This window comes from Syngnathoides biaculeatus, chromosome 14, assembly GCF_019802595.1.
Source record: "Syngnathoides biaculeatus isolate LvHL_M chromosome 14, ASM1980259v1, whole genome shotgun sequence".
Classification (NCBI taxonomy): domain Eukaryota; kingdom Metazoa; phylum Chordata; class Actinopteri; order Syngnathiformes; family Syngnathidae; genus Syngnathoides; species Syngnathoides biaculeatus.
In genome coordinates, this window is record NC_084653.1 from 15,935,537 (window position 1) to 15,958,893 (window position 23,357).

The 23,357-nt window shown below is 40.6% G+C and overlaps 1 protein-coding gene across 1 annotated transcript in view; it reads left to right on the top strand.

Annotated features, from left to right (window-relative positions):
• Positions 1 to 23,357, top strand: part of spegb (striated muscle enriched protein kinase b) — a 41,212-nt gene that overhangs the window by 2,120 nt on the left and 15,735 nt on the right. Inside the window, exons 2-18 of the mRNA XM_061841479.1 lie at positions 12,899 to 12,979; positions 13,090 to 13,147; positions 13,258 to 14,714; positions 14,802 to 14,945; positions 15,590 to 15,772; positions 16,239 to 16,405; positions 16,557 to 16,645; positions 16,719 to 16,894; positions 17,783 to 18,043; positions 18,233 to 18,391; positions 19,085 to 19,277; positions 19,352 to 19,581; positions 19,719 to 19,838; positions 20,487 to 20,591; positions 20,697 to 20,903; positions 20,985 to 21,108; positions 22,626 to 22,798. Of these exons, the coding sequence (XP_061697463.1) occupies positions 12,899 to 12,979; positions 13,090 to 13,147; positions 13,258 to 14,714; positions 14,802 to 14,945; positions 15,590 to 15,772; positions 16,239 to 16,405; positions 16,557 to 16,645; positions 16,719 to 16,894; positions 17,783 to 18,043; positions 18,233 to 18,391; positions 19,085 to 19,277; positions 19,352 to 19,581; positions 19,719 to 19,838; positions 20,487 to 20,591; positions 20,697 to 20,903; positions 20,985 to 21,108; positions 22,626 to 22,798 (3,927 nt within the window). The remainder of the gene's footprint in view (positions 1 to 12,898; positions 12,980 to 13,089; positions 13,148 to 13,257; positions 14,715 to 14,801; positions 14,946 to 15,589; positions 15,773 to 16,238; positions 16,406 to 16,556; positions 16,646 to 16,718; positions 16,895 to 17,782; positions 18,044 to 18,232; positions 18,392 to 19,084; positions 19,278 to 19,351; positions 19,582 to 19,718; positions 19,839 to 20,486; positions 20,592 to 20,696; positions 20,904 to 20,984; positions 21,109 to 22,625; positions 22,799 to 23,357) is intronic.

The window sequence follows — 23,357 nt, forward strand, 5'->3', positions numbered from 1 at the left end:
TACTTCCCACGGCTTAATGGATACACACAATACTAATACTTGCCATCTGGATTGTGAAGCGGTCCTTGGAAAAAAAAAAATCTGCCCTGTAAAACCCAGAAAGTTCTAAAAGCCTGAAATACACCAGCACTCAGTCTTTTTCCAATAAAAAGTCTTAGCTGATTGAACTGTTATGCCGCGACGCATCTAGCCAATGCATTTTGCAACGACTCTCTCAGCAGGAAAAGCACATCTCATTTGAAAAGTGAATCTCTTTTCCAAAGTCATGCTGAGCGCTGCAGAACAAGAGCAAAAGTGCCGGAGCCGATATGCGCGGTGCACTTTCATCTGGGCCAAGTCATTTGTCAAAGCAGCGGCTTTGACACCGTCACAAACTGGAATTTAGTGCTACACCTCTCAAAATATTTTGCTGATCAGAGTATGCTCAGGAATGACATAATCAAAGCTCAAAAGACCGTAAGAAATACTTCAGAAATTGATTGTTTTTCCTCAGAGGTACACACTAACCGATTTGAACAAACTTACTTCTAACACTTCCAAATTAATATAAAACTATTTTAGAGCAAAAATTCCTTTCTAAAAAAAAGTTTCTTTCATCTCAGCAAAGTTATGGATGACAACTTTATGACCAAACTATTTCATCCAGGATAATTGGAATGAACGTTAGCAGTATTTTAATAATGTTAGTTAGCAATGATGCACAAAGCCATCAGCGATAGAATAAATTATATAATATATGTCCGCTTATGGTATTTGCAGTTGATCATGCACATACAGAAAGAAAAAAACAACCATTCATACTTGCATTCACATAGTAAAGTCACTCCCATTTTGTAAGTCCTACTCTTTTAGAAATGTGACATCAATTCAATTTGCAGAGCATAGAAACCTTGAGACTGTAGACAAGTAGCCATTCACACCCAAGCGGGTATTGAACACTTTATACCGCAAGCAGGATAGATAAGACAGCTCCAAGTGTGAATAAAAGGAATCTCAGAATCACTTGTTAAGAATTTGAACCTATAAAGCCAACGTAAAGTGTAACTGAAAAAGTGAAATGAACAAAAGTTTCATGAGCTTGTTGATATTTTGCCCAAACGGGAACTGAATTAAATCAATTTCTGCCTGATGAACGTTATCGAGAATACGCTCTGGTGTCAAGTTCATTTTCATTTTTTCAAGTTCAAGAACTTTGACTTTTTTCATCTTTGGAACAGTGAACTTAGTTCCAAATTTTGAATCATGAACTATGAACTGAGCCAGTTCATTTTTGGAATGATGAACTGAACATTGACGTGGTTTGTGTAGATAATGAACTTTCCCAACACTGTGTACAGCTAAGACATAAAATGAGTGCTTAAACAACATCCTGAGTGTCTAAAACAAGCTGCCACCATTGAAATGTAGTTGGTCAATCGGTCTCAAAAGTTCCCCCCACTTTAACCTTCAGCTTGATTCAGTACCCGGCTGATTTGCCATGTGTGTGGTTTACAGCTGTCCCATCACTCAACCACACTGCCTAAACATTTCTTTCTCTCTTTCTCTCCCACCTCCAAAATGTCTCGCTTGGCTGCCTCCGCGTCCACCGACTCTGTAGTTATTTATATAGCGGAATGTGCCAGGCCTAAGATTTTTTTTGGGATGTTCGCAGCCCGGCGTCTCTCCTGTTACATGGGAAGACATCAGCACTAATTTTATCCCGAGCCCAGTACAACTGTTTCTCCCTTCAAATGGTCAGTTTATTCAGTACAATGATACATTCTTTAATGATGCGGGAAGTATTTCCACAACCTGATGAGATATTTTTGGAGACCCACACCAGCTAAACCCCACATTGTCAAGGCTTTGTCTATATTTCGAAGACTTACATTATTTGTCCAGGCTATTTTTATATACCTACTTACGTGTAACTTGAAGAGTCAGAACTATGTGAAGAGAGGAATCACTAGCAAATGTAATAACTGGATCAGCTTACCATCAGAAATATAGGCTGTATGCTGAGACTGACTGCTGATTGATGCTGAGACCGTTCAACTATCACTTGCAAAGCTAATGACCAGATTGTTATCCCGAGTTTATGACGGGAGTTATGTTCAAGAACACCCACGACAGAAAAAAATCTCCAAAATAGAGACCATACATACATTCCATTCTTCATATATACATTTGTGTGTGTATTAAAGCTTTATGCATAATACCGCTACAAAATATGCATGTGGGATGCATGCTATGTTCCCCCTAAGCTGTGCATCTGCGCAATTGCGCACTTGTAGCGCACACTCAGCGCACATGAAAACCGATCCAGCGCAGTGAACCACAGCCTGACTTTTTTTTTTTCAATACAGCAGCACGCGGTCTCAAACAAACCACATGCCACACACTCTACTTCCTTGTTTACCTGACACCGCCCACCTCCTGCTCTTAAAGGAGTACACTCATAATTACAAACACCCCACCCACCACAAGAGTTTTAGTTAGAAACAGTCTGGGCAACGTAGAGCAAAGTCGAGTAAGACATGCTGCTTATCTTTACTCTAGATAATAATGGCAAAAGTAAAAAAAAAAAAAAAAAAAGGAAAAAGTGCTGTTGATTTAATGAATAATAATAATAATAATAATAATAAAGAAAAATTGGTGAAACTGGACGAGATTTTCTCTTTATTGAGTAAAAAAGGTCTGGTCTGAAGCCAATGTAGAAAGTACAGGATGAGATGGTGTATAATGGTAAAATTCCACCTTGGCGTAGCCTGATAGAGGATGAAAGCACAGACAAGTGCAGAAAAAGCTAATTCTGTATTTTTAAAATAGGAGACCTCATAACATTAATCTTAAAACTGTTTGGTAGCATCATTCAGCCTTCAACATGCATTGTAAAGATATTCTGCAAGCAATAATTCAGTTTTACACAAAGAAAAACAGACGGGGATATCATTGTGGGTTAAAAATAAATAAATGAAACAGAGCTGGAAGCGACATTTCAAATTTACAGTTCATAGTTGTCTTTTTTTTTGTCTATTTTTTGTTTGTTGACATTTTCATTGCAAGTTTGCAAAAACACAAATACAATTGTTCTTAAAATTTTCTGATGGTAATGTAAATGCTGTAATCTGAATCTTTTAATGAGGGATGTAACTTCAATGGATAACACCGATCTGACCACAGTGCATACGCCTGATGTTGCTCACAGTGGTCAAAGGGAGCGCTCACGGGCTTAGCGTGTTTGCTCAGACACGTCAAAAATTAGATGGAACGTTGGGTGGATGTACTGTATGTATCTGTATTTGGCTCCAAAATATGGAGCGTGTCCTGGTGAGTGATGTGAGCCTTAGCAAATGAGAGTGCAGCTGGCTGTTGTAAACCAGTCTATGTGTTGAGTCTCTGGGCATCGGTTGTCGCCGTTACAGTTAGTATATGAATGTTCTTGGTACATGTTTACTTTATTACAGTGCACTGGCAGCTATGTTTGTCCTTGACCACATGTGAAAGGATTATACAGTAATTTGTTCTATTATGTCAGGTAGGCTGTTTTAAATTAGGTAACAATAACCCTTGTGAGGATAAGCGCTTTGGAAAATGGATGGATGTTTACCGTAGACCTCAGGAGTGCACACACAGCCACTTGTTTGGTGGTCAAGTACTTACCTTTTTGCTCTGAATCCTGGCTGGGCGGCTGTGGCTCAGTATGTCGAGTTGGTCGCCCAGTGACCAAAGGGTAGCTGGCGAAAATCCCTGCTCCAACTGTCAACATGTCAAAATGTTCTTGGGCAAGGCACTGAACCCTAATTTGCTCCCAGACGGCATGACAGCAGTCACTTATTGGTGTGTGAATGGGTAAATGTGGGAACAAGGTTAATCAAACATCAGCTCATTTTCATTCTCGAGTCACAGATTTGGGGCATGTCATACGGTATGCAGTATGAGCCTTCATATATTGGCAGATATATGCCATTTGTGGCATCGAACTCACTGGGGCCATGGATACCATTTATACAAGACAATGTCACAGCTACTGTACGTGAGAATGGGTGGTGCGTTCAGGGACAGTTTGTAAATGGGAGTGAACGTGTTCTTCGTCGGGTCGTTTGTAACTGCATGGGCAAGCCACAGCCCTGGGCGGAGTTGCCTCTAGCAGAAGCCCCACAACTGTGCTGTATTGACACAAATTGACCCCTCCGTACAGGGCACTTAACCCCGCCTCCTGAAGTGACGTAACGCCACGTGCGCTGACGTGCCAGAGTCAGAGGAAGACCGAGAAGCCACATAATATAATATATTATAACCCAAAGACGAATTCGTCATTGACAGTTTCCTCTTTTCGTGTTACATATCACACTTGTATGCAGAATCTCTATGTGTATCTGTATAGCCGTTTGTGAACCACCGTATGAAGGAAAAGAAGAAGGCGAGGCTTGATTTAGGAGTTGTTTCTCTCGTTTTCTTTGTGTAACGTCACGCGCTCCCCTCAATAATAATTCTTGAATTAGTGCCGAACCTACGTAAGTCCCGACTGAGTACGACAATCACTACTTCTTCCTTCTTTCAGTCTTGGTGTTTTGGTGCACGTCGAAGGCTTTTAGGACTGCTAGTCCGGTTTAGCTTAGCTCACCGCCGAACAGAGACACGTTTGTGCAGTCAGATCATCGCAAAATATCGCTCAACACAGATCAAGTGTGACAATCATTCACACGAAGCTATATTATGCAAGCAAAGAACTGCTAATTCATTTATATGAGACATGTATTGAAAATCAAATATAGGACTTACCTTCTTGCAAACATATCTGTTCCAGTTGATGGATTCAGTTGATGATGCGGTCTTCCACAAAGTTTGATCCATCGAAGACATTTTTCGTACTCGCTCTTCTGTTCCGGTTGATTTTAGATGGATTCAGTTGATGATGCGGTCTTTCACAAAGTTTGATCCATCAAAGACATTTTTTGTACTGGGTCTTCGGTTTTGGAAAGGGTACAAATTGAACTCCACCAACTAGCCTTTCAGGATACGTGTTGTCACTATTATAAAGTCCGTGACTACACCTCTTAACCATATCTATTGTTAAAGAACCCAAATACGCGATAAAATGCCAACAGAAGCTATACTGGAATATCCAGCGTTGCCTGAGAAAACTGCGGGTCCAAAAAAGGGGTGTAGTTTATGCAGATCTCTGGCCTCTGATTGGTCAGTGACGCGGATTGCGCAATTTCTACGGAGGGGTCAATTAGACCAGGCATTTAAGCCTTGAGTTTGTCTCTTGCATGGGCCAGTTTGTTGTGTTTGTGTGTGTTGGACACAGCATCATCGTGTGTGTGAGTACACAAGCGTATTGTAGTGTATTCCCCTCGTTACAGCATTCCTGTGCCACCATAGTCATCAGACCTCTTTTCATGTTTTTGTCCCTGCCTGTACCCTCATATTTTTGTGCCTCTGCCTTCCAAGCTTTGCCTTGTAATTTAGACCTTGTTTCAGGGTTATTGGACTTTGAGTTTTTGCCACGTGTTTTTGTGCTTCCGCCTTTTTGGGCTGCTTAGATGTGTGTGACCTCTGCCTGAATTAAAACCACCCTCACATCATTCCTTGCCTCGGAGTCCTGCATTTGGGCTCTGTCCCTCACTGCGTGCTCGTGACAGTAACATACAGTGGCAGATAATTGTAAAGACTTGCTTGGAAAATATCAGAATACTTACAGCTGTTCAATCACGCTGTGATGACGGAATTTATTTTGTTTTGTAATTCAAGGATAGATAGAGCGGCAATGAATGCAAAGTTATCAATGTCCTTTCACCATGGCTCATATACTGTACTGTGATGCTTGTTTTTGTTTACCCATTGAGGACACAGCTCCTGATTTTATTTTAATTCCATATTTTTAAAAAATCAATACGTTCATGCAACACATTTTTTCTCATGTAGGGTGAAATATTCAGCTAGCTAATATGGGTGGCAACAATGGGAAAATGATTGGTCAGTACTTTGAGGGGAACATCCCAGGACATATATATATATATTTAAAAAAGTTACTATAAACTTGTTCATTTTTACTTTAATTTTTAGTTCCAAATTTTGAATTATTAACTATGAACTGAGCTAGATCATTTTTGGAACAGTGAACTGATCTTTCCTCCTGTTTGCATAGAAAATGAACTTTTCCAACACTGGACATGTCCACCCAATTTTGTTTTAATTGGGAGAAACTGATGTCACAGAAGAATTCTCATCAGTGAGTACTACAGAATGACTTTTGGGGGATACACACACTTGCAAAAATTGTCAAGGTTTCAGCTTTGTTGTGACACCTCAAAACGTGACCAACTCCGATGGACTGGTCCCCACAGTCACTTGCATTCACACCTATGGACAATTTATTCTTCAGTTTCCATGATAACCATGTTTTGGAGATGTGGAAGGCAATCAGAGTACTGTACCTAGAGGAATCCCACACAAAAATGTCCCCACACAGATATGAATGAGGATTTCAATCTTGATCATTTCTCATTCCAACCCTGCGTTTCTTAAAAGTCAGGATATTTGTTTATGTAGTGACACATTGTACTTTGATCTTTTAATAGTCTCTGTGATAGCTCTCTGCTTGGAAATCGTGAAAATGTCAGTGTGGCTCTCAGCCATGATGGCTCTTCTCCAATGTGCTTGGACGCCATCGTCAACATAGCGTATTCCTCTTGGGACGTACGTCTGACTCAACAGGTGGCGTTTTTTTTACACTGTGGAAACCACCCTGCTCGAGATTGACTTAACCCTCCTGGGTTTTTGCAAGATAAATTGACCCAGTTTAAAGTTGATCTGCATTGTAAAATAGTGTTTAAAAAATGGGATGGCCTGGATTACACATACACAAAGACATTAACCTATTCGATAGACTGATACGGCATTGACGCAAAGGGCTAAAGGTGGGCAAAAATGCAATTTTTTTTTTCTCAGAGTAAATGTCTCATGCATCTTATTTTACCAGCAGTTCTGCACACAAATATATATATAGAACAGTTCCCGTGTGTTTTGATAACATTTCTGTGAATTTATTTGATCAAAATGCCACTTGCATCAAAATTTGTTGCAGATGGCTTTTTTTTTTTAGCCTCCCAGAAATGAATCTGTTTTGAGGGGGTGGCCCTTTCTCATGAAAATGAGTTACTGGTCACCCGGGCCACTCTATTGCGAAGCTAGTGGAGAGTACGGCTTTTGTTACCATGACGACTGGGAGAGGAGCTAGGGAATTGAATGAGGCAAGCGCCTTCTTCTTGTGGAGCCAATGTGAAGAAAAAAAAGTGAGCACTATTAAAGACAATAAAAGCATTTTCATCTGTGGACGCAACACTTAATACACTGTATTTCATACATTTCTCAACTACTGTTAGGATCTGTACACGTGGCGCATAAAGTAGATACAGGGTGATGACAATTCGGCAAAATTCTGAATAATCACTCTCAATACAACACTATTTCACAAATAGGGAGTTAACAATAATAATAATAATAACAATAATGTGCTCTTTAGTTTCACACTTCATGAGTGGGCAGGTACTTCTGGAAACCCAACTCTTGTACAATGTATTGGGTTTAGCCTAGGTTGTGAGATGAAGTTACATTACGTCTTCACCAGATGTACATGTACAACCATACCTGCATGCATTTGTAGAAGTCAAATATTTTTTAACCATTTATTTTCAAAGGTAAGATGAGTTTGAAGTTATACTCAAGTGTTTTGCAATGATAGTTTTGGTACATTTACTGTTTTAATCAGTGGTCCTCAAAGCTTTTCTGCCAAGTACCACCTAAAAATATACAGAGATGTCAACATTCCACAATCATGACCAATATTTAAAAAATCAGTAGCATATCACACCTAACTCTGCATCCAAAATACATTTTGTCCCTAACAAGTGGATTTCATTGGATTCCACTCTCAATGTCTGTGTTGTCTTCCCAAGCGTGAAAAATGATGAGACAGTCAGCCAAACTCTTTTTCATGACCCAGGAAAGATGTCGGTCCTTAATAGCTCTTTTTTTTTAACTTCCACATGTTGGCAACGGTCAATTGGAGTGAAACTGGAACATAAAAGTGGATAGAATATGGGAAAATGATGCCATTATGACACATAACAATCGATTACAATCTAAGTTTAGTGGTAACATCTGACCGACATGCCAGACTATTATGGCGTTTGTATTTTACTGGCAATCATCGCCAAATGTAATAGAATGTCACACATATATCACGCAAACACGTGTCCAATGGACGCGCCAAAAGGAATCAAACATACTGAGGGGGTGATAGGTTTTACTGTGCAATGTAAAATCATATTAGGAGCCTCAACTTCAAAAGTGAATGGTTATTGTGGACTATAATCATAAAAATAAACACACAAGCCAACTTACGCTCATTGTTGTTGATTTAATGTCACACCCGAAAATGGCACTGGACTACAGCGGGACAGTAGGAGGAAGCCCAGGTAGTCAGTCGGCACTGCCCCTTTCAATAGTATCAAGTTACCCCAGAAGTCATGTTGTCTGGTAAAAGTTTACAAAAGTATCCGTCATAAAATGCGTCAGCTGGCAGTTTTAATGTGTAACTTGCCATCTGCTAGTGTGCTTAAAAAGTCAGTTGATCGTTTTTTTATTTTCTCTTTTTCTTGATAATATCACCAAGCTGTTCTGTAAATTGAAACATCCGGTGAGGACGCAATTTCGGGGTGTAGACATCATTAGCTCGCTAACTGCAAGCTGGAATGGTAAAGAGGCCTCGTTATGGATGCTAAGCACAGCTAACTCACAACTGAGCAGCCAAGCGAAATTACGTTTCTTTACGATTGAATTGTTCTGGCTAGTCATAATATGTTACTGACATAGATGCAGTGTGAAGCGGCTGGGATGAGAATCAGTACATCCTCAGTCGGAAAAGGGTGGCGTGCCCTCTCCGGGTCGGGGATGAGATCCTTCCCCAAGTGGAGGAGTTCAAGTATCTTGGGGTCTTGTTCACGAGTGAGGGAAAAATGGAGCGGGAGATCGACAAACGGATCGGTGAAGCATCTGCAGTGATGCGGACTTTGTACCTGTCCGTTGTGGTAAAGAGGGAGCTAAGTCGAAAGTCGAAGCTTTCAATTTACCAGTCAGTCTACGTTCCTACCCTCACCTATGGGCATGAGCTGTGGGTCGTGACCGAAAGAACAAGATCCCGGATACAAGCGGCTGAAATGAGTTTCCTACGCTGGGTGTCCGGGCTCTCCCTTAAAAATAGGGTGAGAAGCTTGGTCAGTGTCGAGCAGCTACTCCTCCGCATTGAGAGGAGCCAGATGAGATGGCTGGGGCATCTGATTCGGATGCCTTCTCGACGCCTCCCTGGTGAGTTGTTCCTGGCATGTCCTACTGGAAAGAGACCCTGAGGACGACCCAGGACATGCTGGAGAGACTATGTCTCTCGGTTGGCTTGGGAATGCCTCGGGATCCCACCGGAAGAGCTGGAAGTGGCTGGGGAAAGAGAAGTCTGGGTATCCTTGCTGGAGCTAATTCCCCCACGACCCGACCAGGAAAAGCGGTAGATAATGGATGGATGGATGGATGGATAGATAGATGAACAAAAATATTACTTGTCATAAATAAATCATTTTCCGACAAATTAGGTGAATTTGAACAATTTCCCACAGGACATCTAATGAGCTCTCATGGCACAGTTGCTGTCAATTACTGGTCTATGGCACCAAGATATCCAGGTACGAGCTCTGACAGTGTTCCGGAAAGCAGAAGTGCAAAGAGCACCGTGTAGGTTTCTGGCAGTGCATTTCCCGCCTCTCTCTCTTCCACAAAGCGGCATCGCACCAGCCGAGGAATTAGACGCAGACGAGCGGCAAGGAAAGGGAAAAATCATGAGAAATGTCAACCAATGCTGTGGAGGACAAATCTCAGGAGGGCTGGCTCACTCCCACTGTTCTCCTGCCTGTGGATGTGCGCTGCCTGTAGGGTGGAACGCAGCGGGGGAGGATGCTCACACTGTCGCTGGCCACTGTGTGGACAGGCGGCGGCCGAGGAGGAGGAGGAGGAGCGGTGGTGGTGGTGGGGGGGTGGATAATATGTATTCAGGAGACATTTCCACATACGAAAGGAGGCTTTTCATCAATGCCGCTCATAAACGGATTCTCCCAGCGGAAGAAATGCAGAGGCTCTGAGGTGGAACTTGTTACATAATGAATCAAGTGCCTTCTCTCCATCTCAGCATTTGATTCAGTCAATTTTGTAATTGAGCGAGGTTTTTTTTTTTTAAGATATATTTTTTTTCTCGAACCAGGAAAATACCTGTTGAGAATTTTAGGCTTGTGGTGACAGCCCGGAATCCCCTCTAAAGGTTTGGGGAATTCCTTGTTGCGCTGAGTGTAAGCCAAGACAAAAAAGACCACTGGAGGCTACACCGGGAGTTTCCATGTAAACTGAAATAGTGATCAGGCAAGTGATTTAGAATTACGTTCATTTTACAGCTCTTGTTTTAGATATGTTGATGTATAAATATATATATTGCTATACACACACACACACATATACTAGTGTAACAATTTCTTATGATTTTTGTAGATTTTTTGTGGAAGTTTTAGCAAGTTGTGTTCACCATATGTGCCTCACAATTTTGAAGTTCTGGGTTTAAATTTTGCCCACTGTCTTTATACGTAAATTTTGCATGTTCCCCTCACTCTTGTATGTTTTTTTCCTTCTCCAGGTATTCTGGCTAACTCCCTCACGCTAAAATCATAAATAAAGCAGGTCGTGTTCTCTTTGAAAACTAAGCCTATTGATTATTTACTTTTTGTCAGATTGTAGATTGAGATTATAGAATTCAGGATAATTTAGATTAGAGTTGCTCTGAAATGCACTTGTAGTAGTTATAGAATGTGGAACTTTATTTGGGTCCTTACTCTGTAGGATTTCTTCTAAGTTAAAAAAAAATACTGTTGGCCACCATGTATAGATGTATATACTATGTATACATTGTGGAAGCATCTCAAATAGTTAGGATATTATGGAACACAATTCATTTCAGTATTTTAATTTAAAAAAAAAACTAGATACAGTACAGTGGTGCATTGAGGTACAAGTGAATAGACTCCACCTGAGATTTTTTTTGGAAGCCATTATTTGACCAATTGTTTCACTTCACTTGCGAGCAATTGAATTCTTTATATTCTATTCTATTCTATATATATATATATATATATATATATATATATATATATATATATATATATATATTATATATATATATATATACTCGTTATTTTAATATGTTTTTATAAAGTACAACCATAACAGTGCATTTTTCCTTCTTTAAAAAGCATTACACACTTTTGCTGCTTTTTATATGCAGCTGGAATGGATTAATGGCATTTCCATTTTTTTCATTACGGAAAGATGATTTGAAATGTGTTTAGCGTTACAAGCATTGGTACAGAATAAATTAAATTTGTATCTCAAGACACCACTGGACATCTGAAAGTTATGATTGAATTATTTTCAAGCATAATTTCAACAATAATATGATTCACAGCTAATGGAACCCGCTAATGAAGGTAAATAGAATATCCCAGCTCAATCAAACTAATTTGGAACTTCAATGTTAAGTAGTAATTGGCCTTCTACACTGTCCAGAATAATGGGTGCCGTCCGATCGTATGATTAGTACTTTACTGGGAAAAGTCACGTAGTCAGTAAAGTCAAGTCACCTGGTTTGTCCAGCTGATATGGTAAATAGCTATTGAAAAATACTCCTAGATACTTGAATTCACATCTGGCAGTGTTAGATTTGCTGGAGTGCCTTGATAAATGCATTGACCAAATCATCTCTGACAAATGAGACTGCTGTAACCAGTAATCAATAATTCCACAGTATCCCTCTGTATTCCTCTTCCTCCACTTTTTATTTCACATTCTATATAAATGATTAGAAGTGAGAAATTTGAGAGGGAGTGAAGGTATCTAATGTTTGCAGAAGATGATGAAAATAAGTCTTCACTGAGGTCTAGAGGGAGAAGGTTTTCGACTGGCCACATAAATCTCCACGTTTAAACCCGATAGAGCATGCATTTTGTGAAGATACTGATGGGAGTCATATTTGTTTGTTCCTTTCTTTTCACTTTTGAATATCAGAAGATTTAGTCTGTTATTCCCCCCTCTCAAAAAAATCATTCTGATCTGATAAATTTTGCAAAGAAGTAGACATAAATTCCCAAGAAAAGTTCATCACTTGTCTCAAATTCGTCTTGTTGTCAACTGAAAAACTACAAGACATAAATAAACTGGCCTCCAATACAGGTATCTTTTGGGGAGTCGAGGTTTGTGGTAAATAATGAACAACACAGTTTCTGTCCAATATATTTTACATTTCAAAATATTTTTGTAGTTGAAATAATAGCCCTGGTTCATTATTTAGATTGGATCAATTCTGTGGGTTGTGCATAGTTACTGTATATGATGTAAATACAAAAATTGTATTGTGCTGATTTTGTATTGATATTGTCGTTATATGTGCCAGTGTTCTTTACATTTGCACAGATTAAGGCAATAATGTGCTGTTTTCACTGTTGGTGAAAAAGAAATACCCTTGTTTATATAATCTCACCTACTGTGAAGTGATACCCCACGAGAACTGATCGGGTGCCAATGACTCAGCGATTCTTTCTATTTTAAGGACCACCAGTGACTGCCTTCCCTCTCACCATGAACAAATCAGAAGAAAACATGGTTTGAAAGGAACTGTATTTAAAAACAATTTAAAAAAAATGTTCCTTTCTTTTAACTCAGGCCTGTCGTTTTCACAGATTTGCCAGATCCTGAAAAAGAATGATTTGTTAGCAGTTTTTGCAAAATTTTTGTGTTATCCTCTTTTAATTTTTATGCATTTTAGAATCAGACAGCAGTGACGACGAAGACCAATTTGAGACCAATGACAATAGTGTGGATTATGAGGACCATGCAGTGCACTCAGGTATCCACCTTGTCTCAAACATTCTTGGAAACACTGATCTCTATTACACACATATGAGAGGTCATCAAATCAACAAATCAAATCTTATATTTCCATGTTTTGAAATGTAGTGATGGACAAGCATGCAGATGATGAAACCAGAACACAGAAAGAGGTCACTAAAACAAGGCAAGAAAGATTTATAAATTGAACCATTCACTGTTAACTTTTAAGAGATATTTTGAAATGTTTTACCTGTAATCTACTATCTGCTGATGATAGCACAACTGGTGTTTTAGGAGTCAGTCAAATGATTCTCCAAGGGGTTCTCCATCAGAGGTTCTCCCACCCCAATCCCCAAGACTTGCCAAACGTCCCTCCACCTCTCCAATGGCAAGTCGCTCTGGTTCAACAACACCTCTCAGCTTGCAGAAAAAAGTTGCTGTGCCAGCAGAATATCAAGACACAGTACCCGCAGAGTTTGAAGAAAAGATTAAAATGCCCAAATCCTCAAATAACACCCAGGATTCACGACCACAAACTCCACTGAGCGAGTACTCTCGAAAAGAGTTCACCCCCAAGCCATCCCCAAAACTTACCAGGGCAAGTTCAAAAGTTTTTGAGAAGGTTCGTGACTTGGAAGAAAGAAGGCGAAGCCTGGAATTTACTGAAGGTTCCATATCAGGGAGATCCTGGGCAGGGTTCAATAGAGCGGGTTCCGTCGACTCGGATGATGGAGGTAGTCGTTTGGGTATCTCAAGGGAAAGTTCTAGAGAAGATCTGAGGGAGGCTCTCAAAGAAGACGCAGCCGAACGTAGATTCATGTTCAAACAGAGGGCTGCTTCGCTTGAGGAGAAGCCTCGCTATTCTCAAAAGGTCCAAGACATTGAAAACAAGTTTACTGAGGAGTTACAGCGCATCAAGAAGCTTGTTGGTAAACCCCATTTGAAGAAATCGTTTTCAACAGAACAACTCACTTTGAAGGCGAGACAGCGCCAGCCTTTCAAGAAAATCGAACCTATTCCCCCACAGGTCCTTCAGAAACTCCAGGAAAGGGAAAGATCTCAGTGGGAAAAAGAGCAAAAAGGACTCAATCCAGGACAGAAAACACTTGAGCAGTTGCATTCACAAATCCAAAACAGTACAAGTACTGGTATCACCAACGTAAAAGACACCACAGAGTCAATGCAGCTTTCAGACTTGCCAGGAGTACGATCACCTCGACAGTTGAATCAAGTCAGCCCAGTTATAGAAGTAATTCAGAGGTCATCATCACCAGCATTATTCCATCTACAAATGGAAGACTCACCACGTAATTTGGATATGACTGACCAAAAACCTGAAAGGAGCCTCCAGAGTTCACTTGTACAAAGAGTTTCATCTCCGAATAGCCCTGAATTTCTGATGCAGATACCACGCAATGAGACCTCAGAAAGAAAGACACCAATAGAAATGACAATGAGAAAACTTGAAAAAAACTGGCCTGAAAGTCCAATAGTACAAAAATGTGCAATTCCTGTTCAAGATACTGGCCTTCAAACCCCTCCCAACCCTTCTAGGAAGATACAAGCCAATTTACTAGATGAAAAAATGAAGGTGGACCTCTTGAAACAAGCCCCAAATATAAGAATCCCTACGATTGTTGTGGAAAGTGAGGCTGTTCCTGTGGTAACAAATGAAACTCAACCGGCCAAAAGGCAACTGCAGAAGACCAAAGTCAAGCACCGTCGCCCACGACCAATGTCTCATGAAATGGGTGTGATACTGCTTCATCCTTTTCCAGTCTACATTGTTCCACTTGAAGTTACTATTAGACTTATGTTTACCCTCTATGACACTACAGATTCTTCAGATGATTCCTATGTTTCTGCCGAAGAGGACCCAATGGAAGCGCCCGTGTTTGAGGTTCCCCTTCAAGATACGGTCGCCAAATGTGGCTCAGATGTGCTACTGAAATGTAACATTTCTGGCAATCCTATTCCTGAAGGTATCACACAATACTTTGTACAGTAACACTGTCCTTGAAGGGAACTCGCCCCCAAACTTGAAACCATTCCTAGTTCTCTGGCAATGACATTCGTTGTTCAAAAACACAAGTACAAAAGGATAAATAATTACAGCACACTTAACATCCACTTGTCACACTAGTTTTGGAGTGAATTTGCTACTTTGATGTCAAGCTAGAGCATTGGAACGAACACACAAACTAAACAGTTTCCAACCTATCATTACAAAATGGATGAGCAATACATTTTGGACGCTAATCTATGCTAATAGTGCACCTGTGCTTACCAGAACAGTCACATTACGATAGATTCAATGCACTGAGAATGAAATGATGTGGATGAATGAGAATGTTCACAGGCATCGCTCTGGTTTTCTTTTGGCTTTGATATGATCGGGCTTCCATTTAGTCTGGCCATAGCCTGACAAAATTATATTTAAAGGCGGGTGTAGTGGCAGTCGACTCCATTGAAGCGCCATAATTCAGAACAGTTTGCTTCAGGACACATTTTTCAGAATGAGACAAAGTAAAACTAATGTACACTTTCCATCATATGTCACCTTTTGTTAATGGACATTGCCCAAAATTTAAGATGTTTAACTTGCCTGATTATAATTGTGTTGAAGTAACCTGGACAAAAGAAAACTTGGAAGTCACCAGCTTTTCGAATTATGTCATCAAAGTGGAAGGCGAAAGACATAGTCTACTCATAAAAGCTGTTCAAAAGCACGACGGTGGAAACTACAGTGTAACAGCTGTCAACCAGGAAGGCAAACTGACCAGTAATGCCACACTCGTAATTAAAGAAGGTATGTCCTGTTTACACATGAACAGAATTTTGAGCATTGTTATTTTTCTGAATTTCATAAATTCCATTCAATCTTACATACTTTTTGTATATTGAAAAATATAAAAAATGTTATAGTTTATTTTCATTAATTAGACAATGACTATGTCCAAATGTGTTTTTCCTTGCATCCTCTCTTGCTCTATTATTTCCTTCATCCAGTTGTATGTCAAATATATTCCATTTCACCAACGACACTTATAGTTACCATAGCAACAAAGCGCAAACCTGAATCGCTAAATTGCTCACTCAGGCGTCGTTGCTTGTCTCGGTGAATATCTGTTATTGTTTGCATTCGACATTTAACAATGGAGTTAATGTCAAGGGGTTCTTAGAATAATGATAATGTGTATTTATAAAAACAACAACAATAAAAGACAGAAAAGACTTTACCTATCATCAGATTTCATTAATGTGCAATTTGGTAGAACCCATTCAGGAGCCTAAGGGTATCCTGGGTGTTCCGATGGATATCAGCAGTCCCATCACATCAGACGAGGAATACCTCAGCCCCCTGGAGGAAGCCACGGATTTTAGTTCACAACAGCTGATGAGGACACCTGACACCATATTCAAGAAAACTCCTGCATTCCTGGTGAGACCTGAGTAGAGATTTTGGAATATTGTCTGTTCAGTATTCATTAAGTTTGTGTTCATCTGAGGCATGGGAATTTTGCAAGTGTGTCTGTTCCTATTTATAGGGATTCTGTACCTACATTGAGTTGTGATTTTTCCTTGACAAACAGGTAACAATGACTGACCAGGCTGTTGTTGAAGGACAGGAAGTCACCATGTCTGTACGAATAACTGGTCAACCAAAACCTTTGCTGTATTGGTAGGTTCTGTCAACCATGTACGCTGTCGTTCCAGAGCTTGAATTGATATGCAGTTCTGTTTTACTCTTGTAGGTTGAGAGACAGAATTACAGTTAAAAGTGGCCCCCGCCATATTGTGCGAGAGACGGATAACGAAACTTTTGAAATGACCATTAAGTCGGCGCTGAAGTCAGATGCTGGGATTTACACATGTAAAATCATTAATGAGTTTGGAACAAAACAGTGTGAAGGGAAGCTGGAGGTAAAAGGTAATGTTACAAAAATGCACTAGTGCCCCTCACAATTAGCACTCTCTGGTCACTGCTCCTCTCCTGTTCTATCCTATCCTCTCCTCTCCTATCGTATCCTATCCTATCCTATCCTATCCTATTTTCTAATTGTCATGTCCCTCATCTGTCACGTCAGAGTCTTTCCAGATTAGCACCAAACCCACCTGTGACACAGTCTGGGTTACTGATTCTGTCCTATCCTATGCCATACTTGTTGCCCCTCCTCACATCCCTTCCTCAAAAGAATTACCACTGCCTTTCCAGATTGGCTTTGCGTAGCCACTTCCACCAAAACAATCATTCTCACAGTTTCTGTCCAGTCTCGTCCTATCCTATTTGCTACTCATCATATCGCTTCTTCACATAGTATAGCAGTGCCTTCACGGTATAACCACTTCCAGCCCACATCAGTAAGACTGCTTGACTAAGTGGTGCTGTCCTCGCTTGTGTCTTATCCTCTTCACCTTTCATGGAATCATTTCTTCACAGGGTGTAGCACTGCCTTGCATGATTGGCACATCGGTATTCCTACTACAGAGCGGTTGCATTGTCTGGCTGACCGTACATATCTTGTCCTGTCCTATTTTCCACTTCTCGCACAGTATAGAACTCCCTTCCTTGATTGGAACTGCATTGCCACTCCTACTTGCTGGTAACATTGTCTGACTCACTGCTCCTGTCCAGACTTGTTCTATTTGCCGATTGTCGCGTCCCTTCCTCAAAGGGACTATGACTGCCTTCCCAGTCCACAGAGTGATAAAATCTTCAATGAGAAACTTTTTTTTTCTGCTACTGTTGTTTTTTTTTTTCATTTTTGCCCTTGTTGTCTGAAATATTTATGGATGACTCTTTTTTATTTACACCCAGCACCACCAGTTGAGCCAAGCTTGGCTGTCATCCGCCCGGTGAAAGACATCACAGCAAACGCAGGCGAGAGTGTGTTATTTGAGTGTCACGTCATTGGGCCGCAAGACACAGATGTAGACTGGCTGGCAGATGGGAAACTGATCCAGCCTGCATTGCTTAACTGCAAAATGCACTTTGATGGAAGAAAATGTCGCCTCCTGCTTGATTCAGTCCATGAGGATGATAGTGGCACGTACACCTGCAAAGTGAGCACAGCTAAAGGTATGCATATTAAATCAGACATGTGTTTTTTTTTTCAAACATTTTTAAAAAGTTCCCAAGTGTTTCAATAAATTGTCTGTCAAGAGTTATAGGACACTGCATTTTTTATAAAGATCTTGGAATTCATGACATACTTATTATCAAAGGAAAACCTGAGTTACACTTGATACTTTCTTTTATGCACCCCAGAGGAAATTACTTCATGTGGAAAATTAAGAGTGATTCCCTCAATTGAACCTCTATTTACTCGCAAACTGGATGTTCTGGAAGTCATCGAGGGCCGCAATGCTCGATTTGACTGCAAAGTCAGCGGGACCCCACCTCCAAAGGTCATCTGGACTCACTTTGGTAAGGTTTCCAAAAAATGTTTGCAGACTTGTCATTGGTCTCAATTTAGGTTTCATTTTAGATCAAAGACATTTGATGTATAGCAGAGTGTTTCCCAACCAAGGCACATATTTTACTCTTGAAAAATCTGAAAGCAGAACACCAAACAAAAAGTACTGTATAAATGCTTGGATCACGATCATCTTACTTTCATCATCTCATCATCAAAGGCGTGCCGGAGCTTATCCCAATTATCTTTGGGTGAGATATGGGGTAGACCCCATCTACCCTGACTGCTCGACCGTCAATTGGAAGGCACATATTAATTCACACTCATATTCACGCTGAAGGGCAATTTAAAGTCTTAAACCAACTTAGCACGAATGTTTTTCGTGATGTGGGAGAAAACCACAGCACCCAGAGAAAACCCACGCATGCGTGGGGAGAACATGCAAACTTCACAGAGGTAGGCCCGGCATTTAAAACTCGGTCCTCACACCTGTGAAGCAGACGTGCTAACCAGTTGTCTGACATGCTGCCCATTTCTGGAAAAAATAGATAATTATTTGGAGTAAAAAATAACAATAGTTTTTTTGGACCAATTAAATGAAATCGGATTGGATTTTGGTTTTCAATGGCGCACAATGACCTGTCATGGCACACTTGTAGCACTGTAGTTGGCAATTAGGGTTATAACAGAATGCTGTTTTTCAGCAGATCACCCACTCATCGAAAGTGAGGACATTCGCATTCTTCGGGAGAATGGCCGTCACTCCCTCATTATCTCTCACGTGACCAATGACGATGAAGGTTTCTATACTGTGACAGCGACCAACAGTCACGGCGAGGCTGAATGTTCTGCTGAACTCTACATACAAGAGCCACGGCCAGCCATCTCCTCACAGATGTAGGCTTATAATCAAACAATTTTAATGGATGTTGTGACATTAGCTTCATTTATAACATTCGTTTTTGATCCAGGGCTAAACTGGAGAAGATGCCATCCATTCCAGAAGAGCCTGAGGTCCCTGAGAATGAAGTTGAGCGTTTCACAATGCCCGACTTCATCAAGCCCCTTTATGATCTGGATGTCATCGAGGGAAAGGAGGCTGTTCTCAAATGTAAAGTGGCCGGATTGCCATATCCCACCATTGCCTGGTTTCACAATGGCAAAAGAATTGAAAGTACAGAGGACAGAAAGATGACACAATGTAAGTGTTTAGCAAAAAACTAAAAGACACAACGTTAGGCAACGTTTACACTATGCTCCCGGTGAGATGTGAGGATTCTGCTCGACACCAGCATTATACCGTCTCACCCTTGCACTGTTTTTTCCCCATTCAATTAGTTCGCGATGTCCACAGTTTGGTCATCCGCTCAGTGAGTCATGTCCATGGGGGTGTCTATAAGAGTGTCATCTCTAACAAAATAGGCAAGGCCACTTGCTACTCTCATCTCTATGTCACAGGTAAGTCTCTCTTCTTCTTCTTTTTTTTTTTTTATATATATAAATGTATTTCCAATTATAGATGCGGGGTTCTCAAGATTTTGGGGTTCAATGAACTGTTTCTTGGGTGAATGTTTTAACCATTTCACACTCCTAATATCCATAAACATAACTATGATGTGTAACTCTAAATACCATATTTGTGAGGGAAAACAAGTTACTGTATAATGTGACAGCAACAATATCACATTTTTTCAATAAGAGAAGTTGTTATCCTTACAAGAGCATAACATTTTCTTGGGAGTTATAAAAGGTTGTCATTTTACATGATTACCGGTTGTTTTCCAAATAAAAAGTTAAAGTATTTTGACATTAAAGTCACAGTTTAATAAGGTTCTTGAACAAGTGAATTTTAAACAGTCTATAACATTTGCTGAAATAGTGCACCTTTTATTTGATATCATAATTGGCTAAAAGATATGGTAGGGATGGATAATTAGGTTGATAGTAATTGGTTGAATATTAAATGCACACTATTTTTTAAAAATGATACACAATAAGAATTTGCCATGGATGGATGTGGACATGGCTTAATGGTCAGTGGTGTGTAACGTGTGTAATGCCAATTTCATTTAATGAGATTGATGTCCACAATTATATCATTTTCAGATATCCTGCCTGATCCTCCAGATGGGACTCCAGTCATAAAGTCTATCACCGGTAAAGTGATAACCCTGAGCTGGAAGAAACCAAGGAGACTAGACCCTTCCACTGGTAAGCAAAAAACATTTTTCCAGATAGAAAATGACACATTCCTGAAAAGACATTATTTTGTGCCATCATTGTACAGCGTACATTTCAGTTGTTCTTTTCACTTAGAACCAAACTCCTTGATGTACGCTATCCAGCAACAAGCCCTTGGGTCCATCCAGTGGACAATTATTGCATCGGGTCTGAAGGAGACCACCTACACCATTAGTACATTGTCCAAAGGTGTGCGCTATTCATTCAGGGTCTTAACCATGGCCTCCAAGGCCTTGAGCAAACCCTCACCTGCCACAGACCCAGTGCAACTGCTAGACCGAGGTAGAGCTTTTGTCACTTGAAAGCATCCAGTCTTCCTGTGACAACTGCTTCAACAAAAGAACTCTATGCTTTGGTTTAAAGGTCCCTATCTTCAAGAAGCTCCGGTGATCATAGATAAACCCGAAATTGTTTATGTGATGGAAAACCAGTCGGTAACCATCACCATGACCATCAATCATGTCAACGCTGTCGGCATCTGGAAAAGGTACTGTCAGAGGTTGTTTCTTCTTAAGACATCCACTCATCCATTTTCTGAGCCACTTTTCATCACAAGGGTCACGGGAGTGCTGGAGTCTACCCAGGAGCACACCCTGAACTGGTTGCCAGGCAAGCACAGGGCACACATAAACAAACAACCATTGACACTCACATTCACACCTACAGTCAATTTAGACAATTAAGCTATCATGCGTGTTTTTGCAATGTGGGAGGAAACTCGAGTACCCGGAGAAAACCCACAGGCACAGGGAGAACATCCAAACTCCACGCGGGTGAAGCCGCGATTTAAACTCCGGTCCTCAGAACGGTGTGGCAGATGCTCTAACCAGTCATTCACCTTGACACCACTTCTCAAGACAATATGTAAAAATAAACAAATAAATACATTCTAATAAAGTTACATTTTATTTTGTTTTAAATAAATTGTGAGGGTAAGTGGCTTGGAAAATAGATGGATATCTATGAATCAGTATGTATTGACCGGTGAACACATTTGCTTCACTGATCAGAGGACACGGCTTTGACTCTCACCTCACCTGTGTGGAGTGTGCATGTTCTCCCTGTGGCTGTGTGGGTTTCTTCTGGGTATGACGGTTTCCTCCCACGTTCCAAAAACACGCATAGTCGGTTAATTGGAAACTCTAAATCACCCTTAGGCGTCAGTGTGAATGATTGACTATATATGTATCTTGCAATTGGTTTGCGATCAGAGCTTCTTTTAATCTGAGGGGTGGTCCCTCTACGATATCTGCAAGGCTGACTCCAGCTCTTGTTACCATGGCAACCAGGGTAGATGGTGGTAGGTTTTGAACAAGGCAAGGATATTCTATTTGTTGAAGCTGAAGCCAGTGTGGAAAAATTCAACGTAATGACAACAGAAGTGTTTTCGCTGGTGGATGCAGCACTTCACACACAATTACATGCAGCAAATGCATCGCCAAATACAACCCCACTACAAATGCTAAGCTGTGTAGCTAATGGAACTCAAGGCATCATTGCATACCTTTTGATAATAGAATGACAGTGTTTCACACAGTGTAGCTTAAAAATAGCCAGTCCTCACTCAGCCTCGCGGCTAAATCATGGTCTGAGGAACTCTGTTTGGGGGGCGGATTCTGTAAATTAGCCAAATACGTTTTCACAGGGTGTTAATATCTCCTGTCGGGCTGCATGGTGGCTATGACGTTGACTGCCTCAATTCTTTGGTTTGATGTTTGAAATCTTAGCTCCCTTCCACATTTCTAATGACATTCAGGTTTGGTTGATTGAAGACTCTAGATTGCCAATACTGTATAAATGTGAGCATGAGTGTCCCCTCCGTGTGTACTCTGCACTAATTGGCCATCCAACCACGACCCAAACGAGGATAAGTGCTATTAAAAAATTGATGACTGGATAGATATCCCCTGTAAAATTTCTGTGTAGATTCTCAATGACAGTCCACCATTGTCAAACCTATGGTACAGCATTATTTGTGGTATGTGATACAAACTACATCTTCAGGAGGGGAGCGGTTTTGGACAATAAGCGAGGCGTGTATGAAATGACAATGCCCGATGACGATCAGCACACGTTGAAGCTGATGAAAGTGAAGAGCGCCGACATTGGAGAGTTGATGTTTGTTGCGTCCAACAAGCACGGGAGCGACAGCTGCACGTTCAATGTGGAAATGGCAGGTAAGCTGCACTATATATTTTGCTTGTCTTGAATAGACTTCATATGCAACACATGGAGCGAGGCCTAAAAACGACATCTTGACCTGCCAACAGCTCACACTTTTTTCTACCTGAGCTTTGGGTTTGATCCGTTTGCTTATTTCATCGCCCCCTTAAAACGGGCAGAGTACCTGCCTATAAATTTCTGAATGAATACAATTTCACTTCAATAGAGTGAGAACCCCACAATTAGTGGGGAATAAGGAGCAGGCCAGACAGTGGATAGTGAAAATCCACAGATAATTGACAGCAATCATAATTAACCACCAATAAGCATTTGTAGTGTTGATTACTCACCAAAAACGAAAAATGAAAAAAATGATAAAAAATGTGAATCTGTGGGGTGCTGTACTCCCAAAATTTCAGGTGTGAATTGTACAGTGTAGGTGATGATAATAAAATGTGGTGTTATACTCTGTCGTGGTTCAAGTCACCCTTATTTGTGCAGGAAGATTGCGTACAGTTTCTACTCAGAAATGGTGTGAATGTGAATAGTTGTCTATTTTTAACATTCGCTGAG